Source organism: Sitodiplosis mosellana, unplaced genomic scaffold (genome assembly GCF_009176505.1).
Source record: "Sitodiplosis mosellana isolate CC-2019 unplaced genomic scaffold, AAFC_SMos_1.0 Smas_scaffold_6226, whole genome shotgun sequence".
Lineage (NCBI taxonomy): Eukaryota > Metazoa > Arthropoda > Insecta > Diptera > Cecidomyiidae > Sitodiplosis > Sitodiplosis mosellana.
In genome coordinates, this window is record NW_022601467.1 from 16,396,385 (window position 1) to 16,420,636 (window position 24,252).

General features: G+C 38.3%; 1 protein-coding gene across 16 annotated transcripts in view; it reads left to right on the forward strand.

Annotated features, from left to right (window-relative positions):
* Positions 1–24,252, forward strand: part of LOC129578245 (PDZ and LIM domain protein Zasp) — a 54,980-nt gene that overhangs the window by 3,905 nt on the left and 26,823 nt on the right. For all 16 annotated transcript variants that reach the window (XM_055466504.1, XM_055466507.1, XM_055466514.1 and 13 more), the window contains exon 3: positions 22,542–22,648. In XM_055466504.1, the coding sequence (XP_055322479.1) occupies positions 22,544–22,648 (105 nt within the window). In that variant the 5' untranslated portion in view covers positions 22,542–22,543. The remainder of the gene's footprint in view (positions 1–22,541; positions 22,649–24,252) is intronic.

A 24,252-nucleotide genomic window follows, 5' to 3' on the forward strand; every position in this document is an offset into this window, starting at 1 on the left:
TCGTATATTTTGTGCTACAATGTGCACATGACTTTTTCTCCATCCCGTTCTAATTTTCTGTTTTCGTATTGTTAACCGAAAAAAAACAAACCTGACCATTGGATCGCACATCGCAAAACGAAGACTAAAATGCAAACATAAAAATCAGCGCGCTATTTCTTGAATGTACGTCGGCGAAGCTCGAGATAATAAAAGCGCACAAGAAAGAGACGGAATGAGCAAAAAAAAAAAATAGAGAGTACAAAAACGTAAGAAAATAGACGAAAAAAAAGAAACCACGCAGCCGATTTGAATGCTTGCGAAAATGTATTTTGTGTCGATCACTTAATGTTTTAGTTTTGTACTAACTCTTTTCATTGCATTGTAAATTAAAGACACTGCAAGATTATAAAGACCGATGGAATACATGCCGAATGAAAAACACTGTGCACAATTTTTTTTTAGCGTTTGTTACTATTTTCTGTATGTGCATCGTTGTTCATTGTTTTTAGTTTTGAGCATGAGCGTTTGCGCGCGCTAGCTCACTCGCTCGCAATGCTTTATTTGCGTTCGGTTCCTGGCTACCTCGACATCCTCGATTTCTTTTCGGCAAATGTGCTTTGTTTGTTTGTGCACATCTTCTTTATCCGTTTTGCAACCGAGTCTCTCTCTCTCTCTGTGTGTGTGTGTCGAGCGGGATAGATAGAGAGAAAGACAGAGGCCTAGATGTATGTTTGCCTTTTAATTTAATTCGGTTTTTATTCTGGTGTTGTTTAGTTTTTGTGCGCGAAGTGAATGTGCGCACTCACACACCAGTCTCCCGCTCTCTGCTTCATTTCGCTTATTTTATTTATGATTTAAATCCGATGCAGAAAATGTATGTAAACAGGCTCGCACACATTTTATTTAAATAAAATTACGAATATATCCATGGCCATTGAATGAATGTTGATGTTTAAGTACATTTAGCATTGCTCTCTTCTCTGGTCGATTCTCAATCGATCCACACATACACAAACACACATGCGCGCGCGCACACAAAACTCGCAAATTAAGTAAAAATATTTATCGTTGCATTTATGTGGCTGTTCTACGCTCATTGTAGCTGTATATTGCCACCGTCGCGCCGTTGCCGTCATTGCTGCCGTCGCCATTGAGGTCTAAGCGTGGCGAGGTGTCGTCTTCATTCTATAAAACCAACAGACATTCAACAGCCGTTTTGCCTTTTTTTCAATTTCGCAAACACCAAAATCAATTCTCATTCAAACGTTTATTTTTAAATCGATTGCAATAACAACAACAACAACAGAAAAACGCTAAACCAATTACTACAACCGCGTGTGTCATTCGCATTTCAATCGACTCGATTCACAACGCGATTCGATTTTTATGGCGTGAGTGTAAATCAGGCTTTTCTGCACTAAAACGTACCAAGGTTCAATTGAGGCTCAGTGCGCTCGGCGCATAATTGCCTAACTCTCTATTAACAATAATTAAATGTGTCAACCGAAGAAATATTCACACGGCGAAGTGAAATGGAAACAAGCAATTTTCAGTGTCGATAATTTTTCTTTCTTCTTCTCATTTACAATGAAAAACATGGAACTGGAAAAAAGAGAAAACGTGAATCTGGAAGAGACTGCAACGATGACTACAGAAGAGTGCAGCAAAAAAAACGATCTTAAATAAATTAACCAATGATATACCGAATAAGCGAAGAGAGCAGCCGTTTTTTTTTCGCTTCAAGAAAGAAGAAAAAAAACGGCAGAAGACAAGAAAAAAAATAGTATGCACAACGCACTCTAAAGAAATTAAACTCCACCAACGACATACCATTGATGCAGTAACAAGCCAACCAGTAAAACATATCGCGTTTAAATGCCATAAACGTATATAACTCACTCGGCCGTACAATTCAAAATAAATTTTATGAACAAGCGCGCATAGATAGAGAGAGAAAAGGGGGAAGATAGAGAGAGAGAGAGAGAGAGAGAGAGCGAAAAAAGTCAAATGCAAACGAAGTGAAAGAAGTAAATCCGATTTTTATTGCAGTTTGGACAGTTTTGTTTCGCCGATGACATTCACCGCATACGCACAATGTGCTCAAATGCGATTGCACGCTTTTATCAAAATTTAATGCAAAACTTTCTGGCCAACCGAGCTGGGTTGGAACAACAGCGACGAAAAAAATGATAATCGGTAAAACGGACGCTAAAGATCATTTTAAAAAATAAATACCAATGGTTAAAAGCGATGCATGGTGGAGAGTTGTTAGGGAAAAGAGAGAGAGAGAGAGAGAGAGAGAGAGAGAGAGAGAGGAAGAGCGGAGACGAAGAGAATAAATGCACTCTGGGACACAACAACGGAGAATTGACTTCAAATTGGGATTCAATTTTAATTGATCAATTTCGCACTGTGACTCCCAATTAGCACATCACAGATAAATTCGTTGACTTTTGCACCGCACACTCACAAAAACCCCTCAACTCTGCGCAATCCAAACATCCGCCATTGGCATTTAGCATTTACCATTTAGCTGAATGGATGAAGCAATGGCCCATGCCGTAAGATAACCGACACATTGCACATTGAAATAATTTGAGCGGGGTGCGCGCGCGCGTGAGCGCTCACACACAAATCCTCAAGCGAAAAACACTGAAAATAAAGTGCTTTTGTGCGTGCGCGCACGTGCACGCATGCCTCGCCAAACGAAGAAAAGTGCAAGCAATTTCGATATTGCAACACACACACTCTCTCGCTATCTCTCTCTCTCCCTCTCTCTCTCTCGCTCTTTCGACCGACCGGCCGACCGTGTTTGTAATTACTGGTATTGAACCTGAACATTATGCTAGCATCATAAATACAACCAGAAAGTTGTAACACCTTTTTGTGTCAGCACATTGAGACCACCTTTTTATGCCATATATATCGTTTGTGCGTGCGTACGATTTCTTTTCTCGAGTTCATACTCGTTCGGTGATTGCAATTGTTGCTTCCACTTTGTTCGACCTTTTTTGTTGTTGTTCATTTCTTCTGTACGGTTGCTGTGTGTGTGTTTTTTTCTCTCTCTCTTTTCTTGCAAATGAATTTGATGCAATTGATATCGGGATTGTTTTTATTGACCAGTAAGCAAGCAGCCCATATCAACAAGCAGGCGCACAACACACACACACACACATCGTGCAACTGGTTGACAAGCTGCTTTAAGTAATAAAACACACATTCATAAATGGAATTGAAACGAAAGTGCGACGATTTCATTTTCAATGTGCAAATGCATTCAATGATTGCGTTTCATTAACGCAAAAACCATTGCGCGCTCGCTTTGCATGGGAGATCGATGTGATGGAACTGCCAAACCATTTAGCTGCTGCCATAAAAAAAAATTGCGAACAAAAAAATAAATACATAAATGAACAACAAGAGTTTCTTTCTTTTAATGGATGAATGTGAATGAGCGTGAGCGCGCGCTGGTCTTTATTCTGGACGATTGTTACTCAATACCGATGAAAAGACAACAACGACCGAACATATATCCAAGGATCATAGCTTAATTTACGATGCAATGACATCACTTGAGCATTTACTGTTTTCGATGAAAGATCTCGTTACCATAATTCCATGGGGCTGTTGCAACAGATCATTTCTTTCTTTTATTTCCCATTCGTTCGACTTCATCCGTTTGTGTGTCTGTGTTTTTTTTCTCGTATGTGCAAAAATCCATTTCGCATGCGATCATAAAAATGTTTAAATATTTTTTGTGTAATTCCTACCTTGGCAGAGGGGCAAAAAAAATGTGAAACCATTCGAAATTCCGCGAAATGACTTATCCAAGCACTTTTTATACGATTCACACACACACACACACACACACACACCGAAACATATCAAAATGCAGAATAAAAACGAAATAAAACCAAATGTGGACAGCGAATTTGAAGTGTAAACACATTTTTTACACTAAATCCGAATCGGCTTTGGAATTGAACGAAGACGTTCGACGAGAGTGAGCGAGAGAGAGAGAGGGAGAGAGAAAGAGGGAGAGAGAGAGAGGGAGAGAGAATTTGAAATATGGCAAAAACAGCACTATGGAGCAAGTTGGCGATCGGAATGTGCATGACTTTGCTAATAATAATTCGTCTTGAAATTAATGACGTTCATTTCGAATAGATCAATTGATCGACTGGCCATCGACTTGATTTGCACCGCATGAATCCAGGAAATACACCCAATACATTCGATGAAATGAAGCTGATTAAATAATGAAATAAAAGTATATTTAGAGAATGATTAATCGCATTTAGCCAATACCCAACATTTAAATCCTAGAGCCAGACAGCCGAGGGATCGTTGTGCTTGTTCACAGCGTATGCTACTTTTTCGTTGTTGTTTGTTTCGTTTTTCGGCTGGTTTTTGCTTAGATCACATTATGCATGCGACTTAATAATCATCGTCATAACATTATTTCGTATGATATATTTATTATTTTTACATATGCATAATCTTTCTCATCCCCTCATCCGCTCCCACAACCATCCAACCGAACTGTTTTGATTGAGATGATGTTTTGGCGGATCTCACTCTGTTGACTTATGGAATGTATGAAAAATATTTCGCCGGTGCTCGTCTCTCTCTCTCTTTATTCCACGCTGCCGATCATTTGTAATGCTCATCTAATTGCTTCGCACCCAGCTGAACCAAACCAATCGAAATCGAGTGTTAAGAAGAATGTACAAATAGACAGAAAAAAACGAGCAAACAAAAAAACTACAATCGAAATCAACCGTAACGAGCGAGATGCCACACATGTGCCGCAATCAAACTACAAAATATGAACAAAGTATTATCCAAAGAAATGATACAGTCATTTATATGCATTATTTTAATCATTATAGTTGAAAACATCGTTGTTTTTTTGCTCATTCTTCCTCCAACAGTTTTGTTACGTTGGGCTTTCTTTTCGAGAGATGAGCGCGCAGATATTCTCAGCACACTCAGTGTATACACAGTACACACATAGCCTATATGCGTTTTTTTTTCTTGTTGCCGTTGTTGTTATTGCCGCAATTTTTATATGCGTATTATATCAATTCATACGCTTATTCTTTCTAAAACTCATTTGAATTTTCTCTCTTCCAATCTTTTTCAACGAGAGACAGAGTGAGAGAGAGAGAGAGAGAAGAGTAATTAAAGATAATGAATCTGATTGTTGTTTGGTGAACATTCGGAAAAGAGTGAATGGGATGTAATAAATTCGATTTGCGGAGCGCTTCATGCGCAATGGAATTTGGTTGAGTGTATGTGTATATGCTGTTCGCACTCTCATCGCTCGCATACTTTTCCCCATTTCGCTGTGACGATCGGGCCAAAGTGAAATTACACGGAAAATAACAAGATTTTGAGTGATTGGTGAAAATAATAGGCGATGAAGAGCAAATCGGCCGATTCAACAGACAATTTTCTTTTCTTCTTCTTCTTCTTCTCTACATATTATTGTTGTTGAAAGAACTGCTGTCGGCAACGCAATGCTTTGGCTCAGCGTTTTTTTTTTCTTTCTTTCTTCTGTTCATATTCTTCTCTTCGTTCATTGAATTGTTCAATTAAAATTAAATGCGTAATCGGGCTGAATGCGCGTGCATATTTCGCGGTTATTGTTAACAGTACAGCCACCAGATGGAAGAGACACAGACGGAAGAAGACGAAGAAAAAGAAGTGCGCGTGATGAAAAGGCATGCAAATAAGGAAACAAATGAAAATTAAAACATTCAAAATGCAATTCAAGCTGACACAGCGCAACCAGTTGAACCCACAGTGATTCAACAGAAATCGTCATCGATTGCCTTACAATACATCACTCTGATCAGAGACCCAGATTCTTTTTTTTTCTTTTGTAGTTTTTGGTTTTCAAAAGCCGATTGTAATATATGACCGAGTTGTGAGATCGATTGATTTTTTTTGTTTCGGCGCTGATGATGAAAGTACTCTTACTAATGAGACGATTTTCATTATGCTCGCGAGCCGGCTCACCGCTCATTCACTCATTTGCAGTCCAACGGACGCACAGAGTGAAAGAAACCAACACGGGGAAAAAACCGAGTCGAAAACTGCAGAAGTGAAATTTGCGACAATCAAAAAGATGTACTGACAAGCGATGATTGCAATTTGATTGAAGAAGGGCAGGCACGAGAGCAGCACAGTGGCAATGGAAGGCGAATGAAATGCAAGCAGAAAGGGGAAAAAATCAGTGCAAATACACAAGAACAAAATCACATTTTGCATCCGCAGAATATATCGAGTGTGCAAAACACATCCCGATCGCACGTTGCATTTTCGCTCGCGGTATTTTGTGTGTTCGATTCACCTACATAATTTTTTGGCACGCAATACCAACTACAATGCTAAATTGAAAGTTTGGCCTGAGAAAAAAAAAGCCAAAGCAAAACAAAACCGTACAATTTTCCTTTTATCGTTGTCGTCATTGCACGCATTTCATGTGCGAGTGCGCGAGCGTACGAGAGCACTCAAGAGAAAAAAAAAGCGAAACGAAATGAAACGAGAACAAAAGAATCTCGATCATTGTGTATGTGTATCGTATCATTTGTGTTTTTTTTTTTCGTTCGAGCGATTTCATTTTCTCAGCCTCTAAGTGGTGCGATTTGCTTTGCATGGCAAATTGAAAAGTAAAATTTCACCAAAGGAAACAAATCATAATTTTTTAAACGAAGTTGTAAAAGCTAAAAACACATTAAACAATTTGCACAAGACGCTCGCATTCGTACCAGACCTACATTATTATTATGTAATGAATGAAGCTGTAAAAATAACTAAAAAGAAGAAGAAGCGAGGAGAAAAAAAGTCGTAGCCGAGAAAAGGGTCACACACACAGAGATATTAGCACACTGTCAGACGATCGCCCAAAGCTACAAACAAAAAAATATGTAACAAACTGAATGAAAGAAAGAAAAAAAAATAAATCGAAAAGAAAACACACACACATAGGCCAGCGTGAAAAAAATTTAACCGACTGAAAGAAAAAAGTCAATTTCGCGGAGTAAATATTTTTATTGAATTTAATTTGACGTTGTGACAGATTTTTTTCAACTGCTATTACCCACTGCCTATTACCATAAAAATTTATGTGAACGCCTTTAATAATATCGAACTGATTACGTATGCACGTTTGTAGATTTTAAAATCAGAAGTGACTTTATCGACGGTTTCCAACAAAGCCCCCGAAATAAAATGACAAACGGGACTTTGAAGATTTCGTGCGGCAAAAAACCAAATACAATCATCATATCATTCGATCGAAAGAGAAAAGAAAACAGAGAAGAGAAAAAAAGTGAAACACACGGTCGAAATGAGTGTGTGTGTGTGTGTATAAAAAGCAGATTCACACACAAAGACACAAACACACATGCAAAGAGACAACAGCACGTCGAAACCAATTAAAATTGTTTTAATAAGCCTTGTGGTGTCCGAAATCTGAATGTTTTAATGTTGCTGAAAGCGAAAAGATGCCACCAAGACGACATAATTGACGCTGAACTGTTTTCGATTTTTGTTTTTGGCTGCGGCTGTTGTTGTTGTTGTTGCTCGCTCTTCATCGGTCAAATTGGTGTAAAAATATGCGCAGAATTATGTGTGGATTCTCGTGTGGCGGGCGTGCGCATATCGAAAATGAGAGTCAATTCAATTAGCACACCAATTGATCTTATCATTTATCATCATGTAAATTAGATAACGTGCTAATTAATGATAACAATCTTCAATATGTCTCTGTCAGTTGGTTGAAGCCAAAACCAAATCCAATAACAACTCTGCTGTGTGGCTGCCGATTTATTTCTCTTAATGCGATGACATAAATAGCAAAATCATATGACACATATAATGCGCGAACGAAATTAATTTTGACGACGACGACGACGATGAGATTGAATATGTAATAATAGGTGATAATATCGTGACAATATGCGCGCATCGACACTGTGTCACAAACAATAGAGAAATGAGACGAAGAAAAAAAAAACAAACGTTATTCGTAAACAGCTAGGCAAACAACCAACAGAACGGAGAAAGACAAAAGCATGAAGAAGAAAGAGACGAATGCGTAAAATATGCAAACATTAAATAAGATACGAGCATGCTCATCGAATTACTCATCTTATTATTCTTATTATCACAACTCATTCATTTGTTGAAATTTAGATCGAGATCGGTCGATGTATCTCTTTATTCTATGTGCGACGGATGGCGTGTGTGAGTGTGTGTATTTCATTCCGTCGGTTTATGTGAACTATAGCCAAAATGAGCAAACCGACACGAAACTGTTCCTTATGAAAATTAATTTGCGTATAAACACAAGTACATTGTTTAAATTACGCGATTGCTGAATTACATTGATGTCTCAGTGCTGTGGTATTTTTAGCGTAAAAAATGTTCTCGCTCTCGCTAGTCTTGTCATGATCGTTGCTGTCGTTTTTTTTTATCGACGATTTGATTTTGCGCTAGCTCTATTGCGAAGCGAAGGTGATAACGTTGAATAAAATATCATTTGTTGAAATGAATGATTCATAAAATGCGTTTACTTGGCGAGCCACAATGAAAGCGGGAGAGAAAGAGAGAGAGGGAACGAAAAAGGACGATGCCGCATCGTCAATGTCAGTTAAAAGAATATTTCAATCAAATCGTGCACAATTCATTCAAATTCGATGGTGATTCAAGCCGAGCAAACGCAGATCATTTCGTTGAAATCGAAGAAAACGTTTGATGAATCAAACAAATAACATCTCGAATGAATGATGATTGGTTGATGGGCGCAAAATATTTCATTATTTCATCGGAAAAATCGCTATTACCAGCTGGTTTGTGTAGGTCGAAGCGGGTCAAGATAAAAATCTTTACTTGCGAAAGAGATTAATTACATGCAATCTTCGAAGGGAACAAAAAGCAAAGCAGCCACAAAATCTAAATCATTTAATGTAGCAAACAAGGAAAATGAAGATTTTCAGACACATTTTTTCGCCGTGGTTGATGTTGTTGTTATTGTTTTCAAAAGCGCCACATTGTGTGCCTTGATCCACACTCGTATACACACACTGCGAGGAAGACCGTTAAGATCGGCATCGAACGAACAACAAAAATTGTGTAATTTTTTAATTCTCGTTCATTTCGAACAAAAAAAAATTTCACTTAGAAACGCTTTTCTTGTTTCGCATGAATACAGAATAAGAAAGCAAGGAGAGGAAAAGAAACAGCGCGAAATAAAAACAAAATAAAAATAAAACAATTTAAACACAGAGAGCGCGCGCCGAGAAGAGAGGCAGAAAAAAAAATGTTTGAGCGAATGCGAAAACAACAACCAGACCAAGAAACCATTCCGCCGCTCTTTTTCTCAGTAAAATTTGCATGGTTTATTTTTATATCATCACATCTAGAACAAATTTTATAATACACTTTGGATGCGAATGTTTTCTTCTAGATTCAATTGTTGTTTGGCGCATGCGGGAATTTTCAAGCAAAAGTGAACACGATTGTTCTTTTTTCTCTTACTGCTTTCGAGCAACGTTTACATTTGTGTCTCGAGCAAATACACTGTGAGCTGGTTGCTGGTGTTGTGGTTGCGGTGCGTGCCATCGATGCTTATTTTTCTCATCGCATTCACTTATTCTTATGATGATTGTTGACTGTTCGGTTGTTGTTGTGGTTTTTTTTTTTGGTTGAAACCTCCTAAAGATTATGTGAGTCTCGATCTTCCTGTCTCGCATTCGGAGGATCAGTAAAATAGAAAAGAAAAATATCTCTTTTTTTCACTTGAAAACGGCAACTTTGACAATATACACAGTGACACACGATTTGTGTGAGAGATGGATTGGTGGATGGCGCGAGTTGTTTTTTTCCTGATGCTTTGAGATGATCTCGATATTAACATGTGTATACATGCAGAAATTTACTATCGCCAACATTCATATAAAGAAGAATCGAAATGAATGCGGCGACAAACACACCAAATGAGACACACACGAAACGAAACAACTAACAAAATTTATAAAAGCGAGAGAAGAGAGAGAGAGAGAGAGAGAGAAAAATAAGACACGGCATCAACACACAAATCAGATTGAAATGAGAATGCAAATCGAAATGGTGTGGACACGCAATATGAAATAGTGGGTGGAATGGCAGTCTTCACTCTTTCTTTTCTGCTCTCTCCCTCTCTCTCTCTCTCTCTCTCTCTCTCTCTCTCTCTCTATCTCTCACGCGGGCTCATTTGCGTTTCGAATGTTTTTTTTTCTCTTCATTCTCGCTCGCTGCTCGATTCACTTTCCGCGTGTATTAAAACCGATAATGTAACAAAGCGATGCGATTGAAATGGCTTTGGTGCACAAATAAAGTGCACACCGATCAAACCGGCTCCGATCCGTTTTATTTGTTGTTGTTGTGATGGTGTTGGTTGTTGTTACTAGAAAAGAAAAATCTATATTTATATATGTATAATTCATTTGTCCTTCATTTGCATCGAAGGTCTCGACAATCCACCTTTTAATGTGTTACATTTAGCAGAACATCCATATTCCACTAATCACAATGTATTGATCTCAATTCAGTTCTTTGTCTCTCACTCTCCATCTCGCTATTCCTTCGGTCGTCTCAGGAGATGAACGAAGAGAGAGAGAGAGAGAGAGAGAGAGAGAGAGAGAAAAGCAGCAACAAAATATACGAAATAGTGGTGTTCGATCAGCGAAGAACCATCTTATAAAATGCGAGCCAACTATTAAACAAATTCTGGCTCCAGCTTCATTTAGATGAATGAACGGATGAACGGATGAACGAAAGAGAGCGAGCAAGGCTTGAGCGCGCACTTCGTCCAAACCAGAAAACACCAATCCAGAATAACAATAAATATAATGTGCGTACGTTGCGAAACAGCAAATGCACTAAATATTCGAAAACAACAATATAAATCAGATAGGCACGCATAAACTAGCCAACAACTCGATTCATTCCTGTGCATGCTCTTATTTTTGTCTTGTTATTTGCTGCTAATTTCGTCTTTGCATCTCTCGCTTCGACTCCGTGTGTTGGTGTTTCATCTTCTTCATCGCTGTCGCAGTCGTCGTCGTCGCCGCCACCATCCTCTCTATACTCATCGATTAATTTCGCATACATTTTACATTTTTGTACAAAAAACCTATAGATATATATATACATATGCATATTTGCCAACCGAATCGAATTTACTGGCCTTCTTCGTTGTCGTCGTCGACGATGCTCTCCATAAAACGAAACAAGCAACACCATAAAAATTGAATTTCGTTGTTTTATTTCCAATTCCACGTACAAATATCGACACACATGTATGCAGTGAGAGGAAGAGAAAGAGAGAAAGAGATGGCGAATGCAATTAGGCATTGGAACGAAACCGTCAAACCCAAATAAATGATTTCGATGGGGAAAATACGATAGTGTGTTTCGTGTTAAAAATGTTAAATTTAGATGCTGCGCTATTTTCACTTTTGTTTTGCACACTTATGTTTATAGATGCGTGCTCTTGCAACATACTATGTATATACTGTATGTGCGCACGGTTCTCGATTCTCAGTACGTGCGTTTACTCTCTTATTTTTTTCTCTATCTCTGTCTTGCACGTGCGTTCGGCAATTCAGACACATTAACTTACATCGATGCCATACATCAATATGATCGCTGATCACGCACAAACTACACCGCATGACAAAATGCAAGCACCAAAATATTCTAGCCGATAGGTCGGTTCGATGCTGTCAATGAGTGCGAGCGAGCGTGAGAGAAGAGGGAAAAAGTGAATCGAACACCAAGTAATAATGAAAATTCCCTTAACTTGTCCGCGATACAATGTAATGAACGGAAAAATGACGAGAGCAGTAAAAACAAAGGAAAAGAAGAAGAAAAACCACATTGCATACACGGGACCACTGTGATTAGTGCTAAGAAATATTAATAAATATCCGTTGCAAGCGAAGATGATGATAATCACAGCCGCTTTTTTTTCATGTAAAAACGCGTTATGACCAATATTATGATCATTTTAAATCCCCCCAGTAACTAGACCATAGTGGCGTCTAAACAACGCACACATTTTAAACGGAACACATTAATTGGATCATAAAATAGGCACTTACATTATGATATAGGAGGGAGAGCAACGAAATGAAAAACAAGCACACACACACACAAAACAAGCGCTGAGAAGCCTTCTTGGCGGTTTTGAAAATCATAAAACCCGAAAAAATATGAGCATTTTGTTCTGGTTTTGGAAATGTTTTAAATCAGTGGGGCCGTTCCTTGTGTTTCATCTTTAGATATTTTTACTGCACATCAAATTGTAGTTGAAAGTAAATATTCTCACATGAATTTTATGTCGAAATGAACGTATCGGTGGGTAGAGAATGTTTCTCTCAACAAAATGAAGTGCAAATCGATGAATGCCAGAAAATCGATCACCAATCCAAATTGTGTGCCAGTTGCGTAATTATTTCGTTACTTTTTTTTTATTCCGTCCCGAATTGCACGAATTCGGAAGTTAAATCGATTACACAACAAAATGATGTTGTTATGTAAAAACAAAATTGTAAATGTTTGTTCAATAGAATTAGCTCATCTCGATTACGATTGACGTCGTCGTCGTTGACGTCGTGCTGTAGTGTTTTTTTCCTCTCTTGTCTGTGTCGTCATTAGAAAATGAAGACATGTTTCACGACTCATATGGAAAAATCAATCCGTATGATTCGATGACTAACGATTATATATCGACTCATCATCTGAGAATGGATGAGCGTGAAATACACGTCGCACTATGCTACACACTAACAGACATACCGGGGCAGAGAAAGAGTTGTTTTTTTTTCTGTGTCAGTACCGCGATGCTCTTGCGTACCGAAACGTTTACTCATCTCATTCTTGCCATGAATTTGAATGATGCGCACATTAGCCATCTGGCTTGTCTGTCATTAATATCCCATATGGGTCGAAACGAAAACAAAATCCACGGTTAAAAACGCATTGACAACCTATAAAAAGATATCCGTAAAGTGCGATGTTAATGTCATTGAAATTCTTCGAAACGCATTAAGATGCTATCGAATGAGAGGGAATGGGAGCGAAGCACAAGTGAATCAAGACATAGACATGGGTTCGAATTTATGGAATCCGCTGTTTTTTTTTTAAATCTGTGTCTGATTCTTCGGGTTCTTTTTTAAACTCGAGGGCCACAAACCTGTGCTGCAATTTACACAGTTACAATCAAAATATTCATTGTTTGATTTGAAGCCATTACGATCGACAACAACAAAAAAATACACCAAAAAATTCCACGCGTCACTTGAAATGAGTGCAAGTTATCATATCCAACAGCAACACAAAAACGCATGTATAGCTTTCATTCTAATCTATTTCCCTTTAAATTCATATTAAATCCTATTGAAATGAGATGTGGATTGGACGCATTTTTTTCTAATTGTATTCACTGGATTATTTGTTTACACTTCACGACATTTTACGATAATATTTTTTTAAGCGAAAAAGGTGTTCATTCCATTGGAAATTCGAATAAAAGGAACAGAGAAAAAAAAAGTGTAGACAAAAAATATCGAAGAGAGATAGAGAGAGAGAGAGAGAGAGAGAGAGAGAAATTAGTGAATGAAGCCATAGATTTAAAAGACATATGTCTGCTTGCGATGGGATTTTTGGTTGAGGTGATGAGTCATGGAACATTTTTTTTTTCGTCTTTCGTCGGTTGTGTTGTTTCGTTCTCATTGAAAAAGATACGCTCGCTCGCGCGCGCAGACAATAGTAGAAAGAAGACATTGGGCTCCATGCAGACTAAATCACAACATATTGATAAAATGTATATAGACAACACATATCCGAAAAGAACCGCATTATACAATTTGTTGTTGCTTCCTTACTTTGGAGCAGAAAAAAAATTCAGACTGAACAGATTATAGACGGTGTGTCGGCACCGGGCGCATTCCATCGAGCTATTCTTTTGTTTTCATATCCTATTATTCTTTCAATTCCAAAATCTCAGGTATTCTCTCTCTCTCTCTCTCTCTCTCTGATTTTGTTTCTTGTATAGTCAGCCGGGGGAAATTCCGTTTGCATTTTACCAATACGAATGATATAATTGCATATGCATCAACAGCATCAGCCCGGTTCGATTAACGAAATAAATCAGAGCAGAAAATATCCATGAGAGAAAATCGTAATTTATAATCATTCATTGGGTTTTTGAATGGCATTGGTTTACAATGAGATTGCGGAATATTGTGTCACGATGAGGACGACTAATGATCGTTTTCAACTGGGCAGACAACAATAATTTTACCTTTCGAAAATTTGATTCGGAGCATGGTTCTCTCTTCTCGGCATGTCATCGCAATTTGCCATTCTCATTTCGTTACAGTCACTCACACTCTGTCAGCCGAATAACATATGTTACGAAGTGTTTATGGCTCCTTTTCAAATTGTGCCATTTGATTTTATCGCCACTTGTTGTCCTGAACAGCATGTTCGGGCTGGGGCAGAGTTTGTTTGTGTGTGTGTGCGTCTGGTGTGTGGTGCAAATACTGCCGTCGTCGTCGTCGTCGCCGCCGTTTCTGTCGACGAAAAGAAAGAAATTTTGCTCGGTTCGGTGCATGTCTTTTGTGAAAAATTAACGTTCTTTATCAGGCGTCAGTTAGTACGTTTGCCTTTCGCTCTTCCTATAATTTACAATGTTGTTGTTGCTGTTGCTTTTTTTTCCTACCTTTGCATTTTTCATCACCGACATAATTTGTCACTTTGGCAGTTATTTTTTCCTGTTGCTGTTTTTGTTGTTGTTCTGTCTGCCTCATTCTGCTGACTCCGGCCAATGATATCTTTTGTACTTTCATCAGATATTGTTCGGTACACGTATTGCTTAAAAAACACATCCTACAAAAAAGTCACATATTCTCGGTAACTCAATATCAAACGGTGTCGACCGTTGACTCCTAATTAGCCGATTGTGATTTTGCGACACTTGTGAGAATTTTCTTTCGGGCCAGCATATTTTCGGTAATCAATATAACACCGACAACACACGGTGTATGCTGTTGTACGACACCGTAAATAACAAAAGCCAAATTTCAATTCATGACATTGTGCCATACGGCATTCATTTCAGGGCAACATTTTGTCAACATACTCAACCAATTTCTCAGAAGCGAAACACGACGATGACAAAAAAAAAGAAAAGAAAATCATGAACGAACAGAAATTATCGACTCACTCAATGCAACATTATAGCCGCATAACGTACTTGATTTCAAACACATTTCGTTGTTGTTATGATTTTGCATGTGAAATTAAGTCATAGACGTTTGGTTTGTATGACTTCATGGTTTAAAATGCACATAGCATAGGACAGTGTGCACTCTAACTGAGTAAATGCAACAACATTTGCAAAAAAAGAAGAAAAAAAAAACCGAAAAAAATATGAAAAATGTCTTCGGTTGTATTGGTTGATTGCCAGCAATTTTTTCTTGTCTCCGATGAAATAAGAACACGACGCCGCCGTCACAAGTATTAATTCAGTTCTCAAGTACGCTGTGACTGTATGCGACTGACTCTCTGTTACTGTCGTTTTTTTGTCGTCGTCGTCGTCGTTATTCATTCTCATCTGAATATGCATTCATTAAGTGGGATCAAATTTACAAGCCAATTTTTTGCACACTAATCTCTCACTCTGAACATTAATTTCAAATTGAAATGCAGAAGAAGAAGCGAACGAAAAAAAAAATTATAATTACGAATCGAAAAGTGTCTATTAAAGCGAGTCAGAGATTCCAAGCAAATTGCATTAAATATAATGGCGAAAGTTTTTGAGAAAACCGCATGGTCCGAACAGGATAGCCGATTGCAAACTGAATAGAATGAAATATCAAGAGGTAAAAAAATAACACCTGTTTGATATTAGGGGGCCATTTGCATGCACGTCCGATGAGATAAGTTGCACGTCTTTGTGTTTTTGACACGATTTTATCGCAATGTGTGAATGAACGAACGGTTAGAAATAATGCATTATTTACTGCACCACTGCAATTGTGTGGCTCTCGTTTCGTTCGCACTTTAATATTCCAGTCCGTTTTCAATTAGTTCCAGTTGTTAACTTTTACCTGTCCCGCATTCAGGCAAACAAACCGTCGAACGAACGGGAAAAAAGCACAGACACATGAAATAAAAAAGAAGAATATTCATTTATATTTCCGGTGTCGTTTTAGTGCTCTTTCTCTTCTGGTCTCTATTTCAAATTCCTGGCAGCACCATTTATACAATGTTAGAATGTGTGTGTGCCTGTGCATGTGTGCTGTTTTCGTTTTGCTCCTCTGCTTTTTTGCATTTATGATGCATCAATAGAAGTAAAACTCATATTTTGTTGTGACTTCATGTTAAATCGGGTTCGCACGCTAACTGACTTGCTTGCAACCAAATGAAATGAGATAAACTGATGGGTTTTTCCATTTGCTGTCGATTTCTTCCGATGCAGTTGCTGTTGCTGTTGTTGTTCAGCTTCAAACATTTAAATAAATTATTGCCACATTTACTTTGTATGCCGTGGCTGTGTGCAATCGTTTAAAAGGGGTTTATTTTGATAATTGTATCGTAAAAAATACTTTGTTCGGTCGCACACAACCCGACAAACAAAATGTAATCGGCAAAGTTCAATGCTTAAGACGATCTGATGAGTGAGAATTACCGATGCCGAGCGCTGGGGAGCTTCGATGAACCAAAGCCGAATTTAATTTCCATTCAAATGCGATTATCGCCACTAATTCCGTTGTGTCAATAAATTTCGAAAGAATAATCGGTGTCTTTGAGACGATGACGACGGCAACGACTCAACGCACGCACACACACATGCAATGCACTTAATCACTTAATGATTTGTTCTTTCGATGCGATGCAGCTGAATTGGCTTAGAGCCTGGGCCGGTCGTAACGAAATCATTATACTTTCTAAAGTGCTTCTCGTAGTTAGAAGTGACTTTTTTCTTCCACATGAATAAAATAGGAAGGAATGGGCGCACGCGAAATGAGAAACAAAGAAGATGGACATGGACATGCGCGTACGCTTGCATCCAGACAAACGAACCACTGAAAACTGTATTTATGGATGCGCTACGAAGAACCACATATGGGCTCAACATTTAAATCCCATTTCATAGGCTCGATATGTGTGTGTGTGTGTGTGTGGGCGCGCGCGAACGCATTGCAATTTTTCCTCTATGTTTTCGGTGCATTTTACACACAATACTTAAACTTATATTCGTTCGATACAAAAATTTCAAATTATGAATTCTTATCGAAAACAAGTTTTTTATTTGTCCTTGTTGTTTTTCTTTGGTACGATTTGGTTTGGTTTGGTTTCAGTTCAGAACATCGTTTCAATTCGTACACACAGACACAAACCCATACGCGCGGATAAAATGAGCCAAATGAGACAGCAGAATGAAAAAAAAAAGTAACAACAGCAACAGCACAGCAACAACAAATTGTATAAGCGAACGATTCACAACAAAAAACAGTACAATGCATTGGGTGTTTTGCCTTTGGAATTGCCGACAAAATGCGTTATCTATTAAAACTTGCAACTCGTATACATAACGATACACACTCATACAAAACGTATAGATGTACACGCACCACACATCGCATTAAATCGCAAAACAATTCCAATCCGGTGAGGTTGCGACCGGATCGCCTGCCCCAGCCAAAGCCAAAACCAAAGGGAAAGAGACAAACGCAACAGCAGCAGCAGCAACAGCAATGCACATACACATCCGTGGATTTCTTTTGTGTTATCATCGTTAAAATAATAATCAATAAATAAGAATAAAACGAAAAATTTGTTGCTGTTGCACTGTTGTTGTTAAGACAAGTAATAAAAGACAAATCAACGAGCACAGAAGAGAGCTGAGAGAGAAAATAAAACAAACACACACACACACACACACACACACACACAGAGAGAGAGAGAGAGAGAGAGAGAGCCAAGGAACATGAACGACCAAAGTAAAATGCTACGGATCGATCCGCCGGGGAAAAAAAATGTAAAAAATGACCCTATTATGGACGACGGCATGTACAAGTTTTCATGTAGTAATGCAAACATTTGTGTATCTTTATGTGATCGTACATAATAAACGCATTTAATTATAGTTCGATTTACGTTCGATCGACGTGCTTATTCGCACACATGCCGCCATCGCCACCGCCGCTGCCACCACTTTGATATGCCTTTTCCACGAAACAACGAAAAAAAAAATCGGCCACAAACTATGATGCAGCCCGTGCACGGGACAAGCTGGTTTGTTTTTTTATTTTCGTTGGGAGAAAGAGAGAGAGAGAGAGAGAGAGAGAGAGAGAGAGAGAGAGAGAGAGAGAGAGAGAGAGAGAGAAAAAAGCCGCCAACGAAACCGATAACAATGCCAACATTTAACAACAGCAACAGTTAGCTAATATTTTCAATAAATTAAAACCAAAGTGCGCGTGCGCCTTCGCTCATTCGCTTGCCATTTAGAAGACCAATGTTAAGCACGGCAACGAAACCTCAGAACACTGGACTCGAAATCGATACATCGTTTACTGTGAAGCCAGTACCGAACACATTCTCTAGAGATTTCAATAGTTGGAATATTTAAAAACAATTTATCAAAATGAGAAAAAAGCGGTCGTTTTTCTTTTTTTTGCATCGAGTTTTGTACTCATTTGTCGACAATCGATTCATTTTTCTCGCTGCTAATTTTCGTTCAATTGACGTATTACTTCACTACGAAATCGAGTGAACTATGCTCGCTGCGCACAAATGAACATAGTTTCGGCTGTTTAGATGAAATGCCCACATTTTCGAAAACATATCAATCAAAGGACTTTGACTAGTTGAAATTCCGGCTTACCTGTGCACCTTCCGCGCATACGGTGATCGACCAAAAATAGCACAAATATCGACAAATTACTCGATGATCGGAATGTTCTCGATCGTTGTTTGTTTTTCGATTATTGAACGCATTATCAGAAAAAACCAGAAATTGATATCACAAATCAATTCGATTTAGTTATGGTGGATAAAATGCCCGGTGCTACTGCTGCGTCATTCGAAAATGCCAATTATATTTATCTCTGCTGCTTCACATGCACCGAACAAGACAAGAGAAACTAGAGTATTTTGTGGTGCCACATTTGGTTGTTGTTGTTGTTCGTTTGCTATTTGAGTCGATCAATGCTCGAGAAAAATAATTGCACAGTTATTATTCCTTCTCTTCGGCTATATGTAACTAATAGTTGTAGCGATGGTGGCAGCGGCGACGGAGGCACTGCTGCTGCTGCTGTGGAGTACCCGTCAACACGGAACAACATTAACACCAACTAAATAACACAAAAAGCCACAAGTAATATTAATATTTGCATTTCGTCTCTCTTTCTCGCGGCTTACAGACAAATTAATAGGAAACAATGAATTAATGTTGAGCAATTAATCTTGCAGTTTCTTTCTCGAAAAATTAAGTGGCAGTGATTTATGAAAACCTTTCTTGTTGTGAGTATATACTGTTGCATGTGTTGCTCCGTACTCATGTGTCCGAACACACGCACACACACACACACCGCTGAGTGTGCCGCGAATGCAAGTTGAAGCGTGGAGGCGCGAGCGCGCGAGAGAGCCACCACAGAATACAAAATGTGTTTGGGAAAGTCTTGGCGCGGAAAATAATACAACAAGCTACTAATGAAAAATGGTTTATTTTCGGTTCGCACTCAATATTATTTCGCATTATGGACACAATTTGCTCTGCTCCATCTCTTCCTCTCTGTCTTTCTCTGTCCTGATCACCCGCTCCGTTGATCGCTCGTTTGCGCTGTGAACATCAATTTATTCACATCTACATCGATATAACCAAGTAACCCCCTAACGAATTTATTTGTTTTCAACTTGGTCTTGTCCATTTTGAACTCGATTTTTCTTCGTTTGATTCTGAGCCCGGTGCACGCGCGCACGCTCGCGCGGTTCGTGTGTTTTCATTTTTCACAAAGATAAAGTCAAATCGATTTCCAAAGCAAACGTGAACGATTTGTTACACACTGACCACATCAAAAATGAAAAAAACAGAAAAAAAGACTCACCGAGAGTCGATTGAGATTCTTCTCGGTGCTCAAAATGAATAGAATAAGAAAAATAGTAATTCTATACGCTTCCACGAGGGAAAAAAACAACACTGTACTCCCAAGTCATCGAAGAGAGAAAGAAAACAAAAACAACGATCTCTGCACGGACATTCCATTAATACATGAGTGTAGTGCATGCAAAATATATGGAAATATAATGAGATGTAAAACGATTTGATAGTTCAATCAGTTAAGGAAGCCAGAGGTTAAGAAAAAAAAACATAACACACAACAACAACAGATATTATGTATATATACACACCAAAATGTGATACTTTCGAGAGACAAGCAAGATCATAAGCACATGGCTTGGATCATTGGAGAGAAAAAAATAATCACATTGAACATCCATAGCTTTACCGTCAAATAGACGCAACTGAAGAGCGAAAAAAAAACGATCGTTCAAAAATAATGACCCAAGAACAACAAGTAATACGAATATGAAACCAAAAGAATGAAAATACATGTAACTTGGGCAGAAGAGAGAAAAAAAACTGTTCATTGTTTTGAACTCCATCGCTGTTTTCTTTCTTTCTACAACTGAATTTCTCCTCAAATTACTATCATTATGTACGAAAAATTTCTATTCGGGCATTCCACAACGAAAAAAATGAGCTGCGCGTCAAATGGACTGGTAGTGTGTGGAGCGTGTGTATCATTTGGTGGATTCACTGCAATGTAATTGACACCATGGTGTTAGATATTAGATGCTGTGCTCTCGAAATTATGGGCGAACATTTGAAGCGATCGCAGATTAGCTAATAATAGATTTAATCTGATTTCATGAATTGGCCACAAAAAATGGCCAACATGGAAAACGGCGACGTTGCGCACCGAAAAAAACCACCTCGAAAATAAATTGAACGGGGAAATTGAGAGAAAAGAGCAGCAGAGGAAAAAGCCACTTCGCCACTGGCGATCGCAACAGTTTTACACACAAACAAAATTGATGGCAACATGCACTTTGAGGAAGATGGAGAGCGAGCGAGCGAGAGAGAGAAGACGAATGTTCGCGCATTCTCTGAAAGGATTCCAATTTCGGTTCATTCATTTTCCCTTGGCTCACGTCGAGCCACACTACTTTGTACTTGTTTGGTGTGTGTGAATCGTATGCAAAATGGACAATTACCAGTTAATTTTGCCGTTCAACGAGCCTAATGCTGCTGTCTTCTACCGCACATCACATGATCGGTTGCTAATGGCTAATAGCGCTATTTGCAGTCACTCTCTGGCCATCGAACCAACGGTACGCCAATTCAAATCGATTCGGTGTTGCGCTGGACGAAACAAAAATAATATGTTGATATAGTAGATTAATCGGTCGAAGCTTCGTCGATGAAAACAATCCAATAAAATCGAAATAATAAATAAATATCTGCTCGTTTCGTTCGCCATCGTTGCGAATAGAGCAGCAGCAGTCACGATTACACTAACGATATAGGACGATTACTTTATTTCGATATATCGTAGAAAAACGGAGAAAAAGAGATGGAAAGAAAGAGAAAAAAAATCTCTCGTTGGCTTTTACTTAACGCTGCAATCATTTCTTTTCTCTTTTTTCTTCTTCTTTCATTTTATTGCACTCGCTCTCTAATCATTGCATATTAGAGCGAGACGTGAATTGTGAGCGGGACACAATCGTCAATAAAGTAAATTCGTTTACATTACGATATTCTTTGGTGTTCTAGTTATTCCATTTGTTCACGTCATCCTAATGAACATTAAGCAACAAGTAAAAATAAGTCGTTTTATTGTAGCAAAGGTCCGCTCTCACACACACACACACATGCTCATTTCGGTTTGATGATGGTCATTGGATTGCGAATTACGAATTCCGATTCGTACGATGGCGAGCAAAACAAATGCATTCGACAAGAAAACAACAACAACAGCAACAGCAGCAACTGAAATGAGGAAGAATGAAACGAAATGAGAATGAAAAAAAAATACACAAAGCACACACAGACCGAACCGAGAGATGACCAAATGGAAGTGCACATTGTACATCGAATCGCTCACGCCACAAAACGTCAAACTCAATGCTCACAGCATAATAATTTCAAAGCGTTTTAATTGAAAATTCTTTTTTTGTTATTCTCATTTCTACATATTTTGTTGTGTTGCACCATTCTACTTTGGTACTGCTGTCGCTGCCGTTGCCGTCTTTCGCTCTTATTTCTTCAGTAGTTTTTATTCTTCTTCTTCTTCTTCTTTCGTTCAGTTTCTTCTGTCGTTTTTCGTTCGTTTCGTTCCACGTCTCGATGTTGTTGTTGCTATCTTTTTCTCCATTCATTCCGTAATTTTTAATTTTATTTAATTTTTATCTCCGTTGTTATTACATTGCAGATATGGCACAACTGATAAATATACGTCTGAATCGTGTCGATGCACAACCTTGGGGACTCCGTCTTCAAGGTGGAAAAGACTTTGGAACACCACTTGTTGTACAAAAGGTAAGCGATTTTTCTTGTTTTCATTTAAACTGGTGTGCGAGTGCGCGTACTCTGCCCGCCAATGTTTAAATTTCTTTTCTTCATTTGTTTGGAATTTGTTTGTCGTTGTTGTTTTTCTCTTTGCATCTTGTGTGCGCTCGCGTACGACCGCGACCGCATCTATATTTAAACATGTATGCAAACAGTTGCAATCATTGTATAAATATGAAATAAAACGTGAGACTATGGAAAATGATTTAATTTTGCATCATTGGCATCCACATCCCTTTGACCAATTCGTCGTCGTCGTTTTCTTTTCATATTTCTGCAACTATTACTCTTGTTGTTGTTTTTGTTTGCGTGGAAAATGTTAATGCGTTTGCGTTTGCATTTTCTCGCGCACTTGATTTTATCAGTTTAAGTGCAAGTCGCAAGTGGCAAGGTATGGTAATATAAAGCTTTAGTACGTGTCGACGATATAAAAAAAAAATGCTTTAAATCATGACCTTCCACAAAGTGACGATACCTTAATCAATTTTATGTTAGAGTCTCTGTTGCTCTTCCTCGTTCTTTCGCGCTCATTTACAACGTCTATTCTCATAATAACGATTGAGATGACAACACATTTTCCTTTCAAGTGGCAAATTTATCTGCGCTTTCACACAGCAAATGCCAAATGAAATGGGAGAAAAAAAATTACGATTTTATATATATATATATAAAATAGCAGCTAGAAATGGCTGTCAAAGATCCTGACAACTGTTTTCTTCATTTGAAAAGCGCAGAAAAAAGCAACGAGAGAGAGAGAGAGAGAAATAGAGAGAGAGACAGAAGAGAGCGAACGAAATAAATCCATTGATAGATTTACGATCTGCAGATAAATTAAAATTATAAATCCACAAACTAGTCAATTTTGCTCATGGTGAAACACACCAGTGAGTGAGAGAAATCGTTATCATTCAGAGAGCGACGCGAGAGAGAATCATTTCAAATTGCTTCGGTTTTCGCGCGCTGTTAACGATGTGAAACACAAGAAATAGAGTTCTATTTTTAAAAAAAAGACGATTTCAATCGGCATTGAGAAAGTGAGCCGAGAGAGAGGGAGAGAGGCAGAGAAAAAAAAGATGAAGTGAACAAATGAAAGAAAAATGGAGGAAAATCCTAGCGAGAAAGATAAAATGCGCGAAATAATATAATCTATTAAAATTCATTTTTACACCTACTGTGACATAAACGCAGATCGTCTTTCACTGAAGTTGAAGAACGAGAATATTTTCCGACACTCTTTTTTTTTCTTCTCCGTGCTTTTTAAATATATGGATACACTTCATTCGAACATTATCTCGTCTGTTCGCTCCTGCTTGCCGGCCTGCTTTTCGTTCCGTTTCATTTTCAGAACTCTGTTCGAACTATTAATTTAATGTATATCGTGATAGTCACGGTTGTTTATTTATTTAGCTCGTTCTTTGGAACGACTTGCAATGCGAGCGAGCGAGAGAATGTGTGCATGTGAGAGACAGAGTGTGTGTGACTGTTACTGGCTGGTTGACTTGCGCATCAAGTGTGCTATTTTTATTTGTGTGTGGATTTAATTTAGGGTCACATAAAATCCGAATTGATATTCT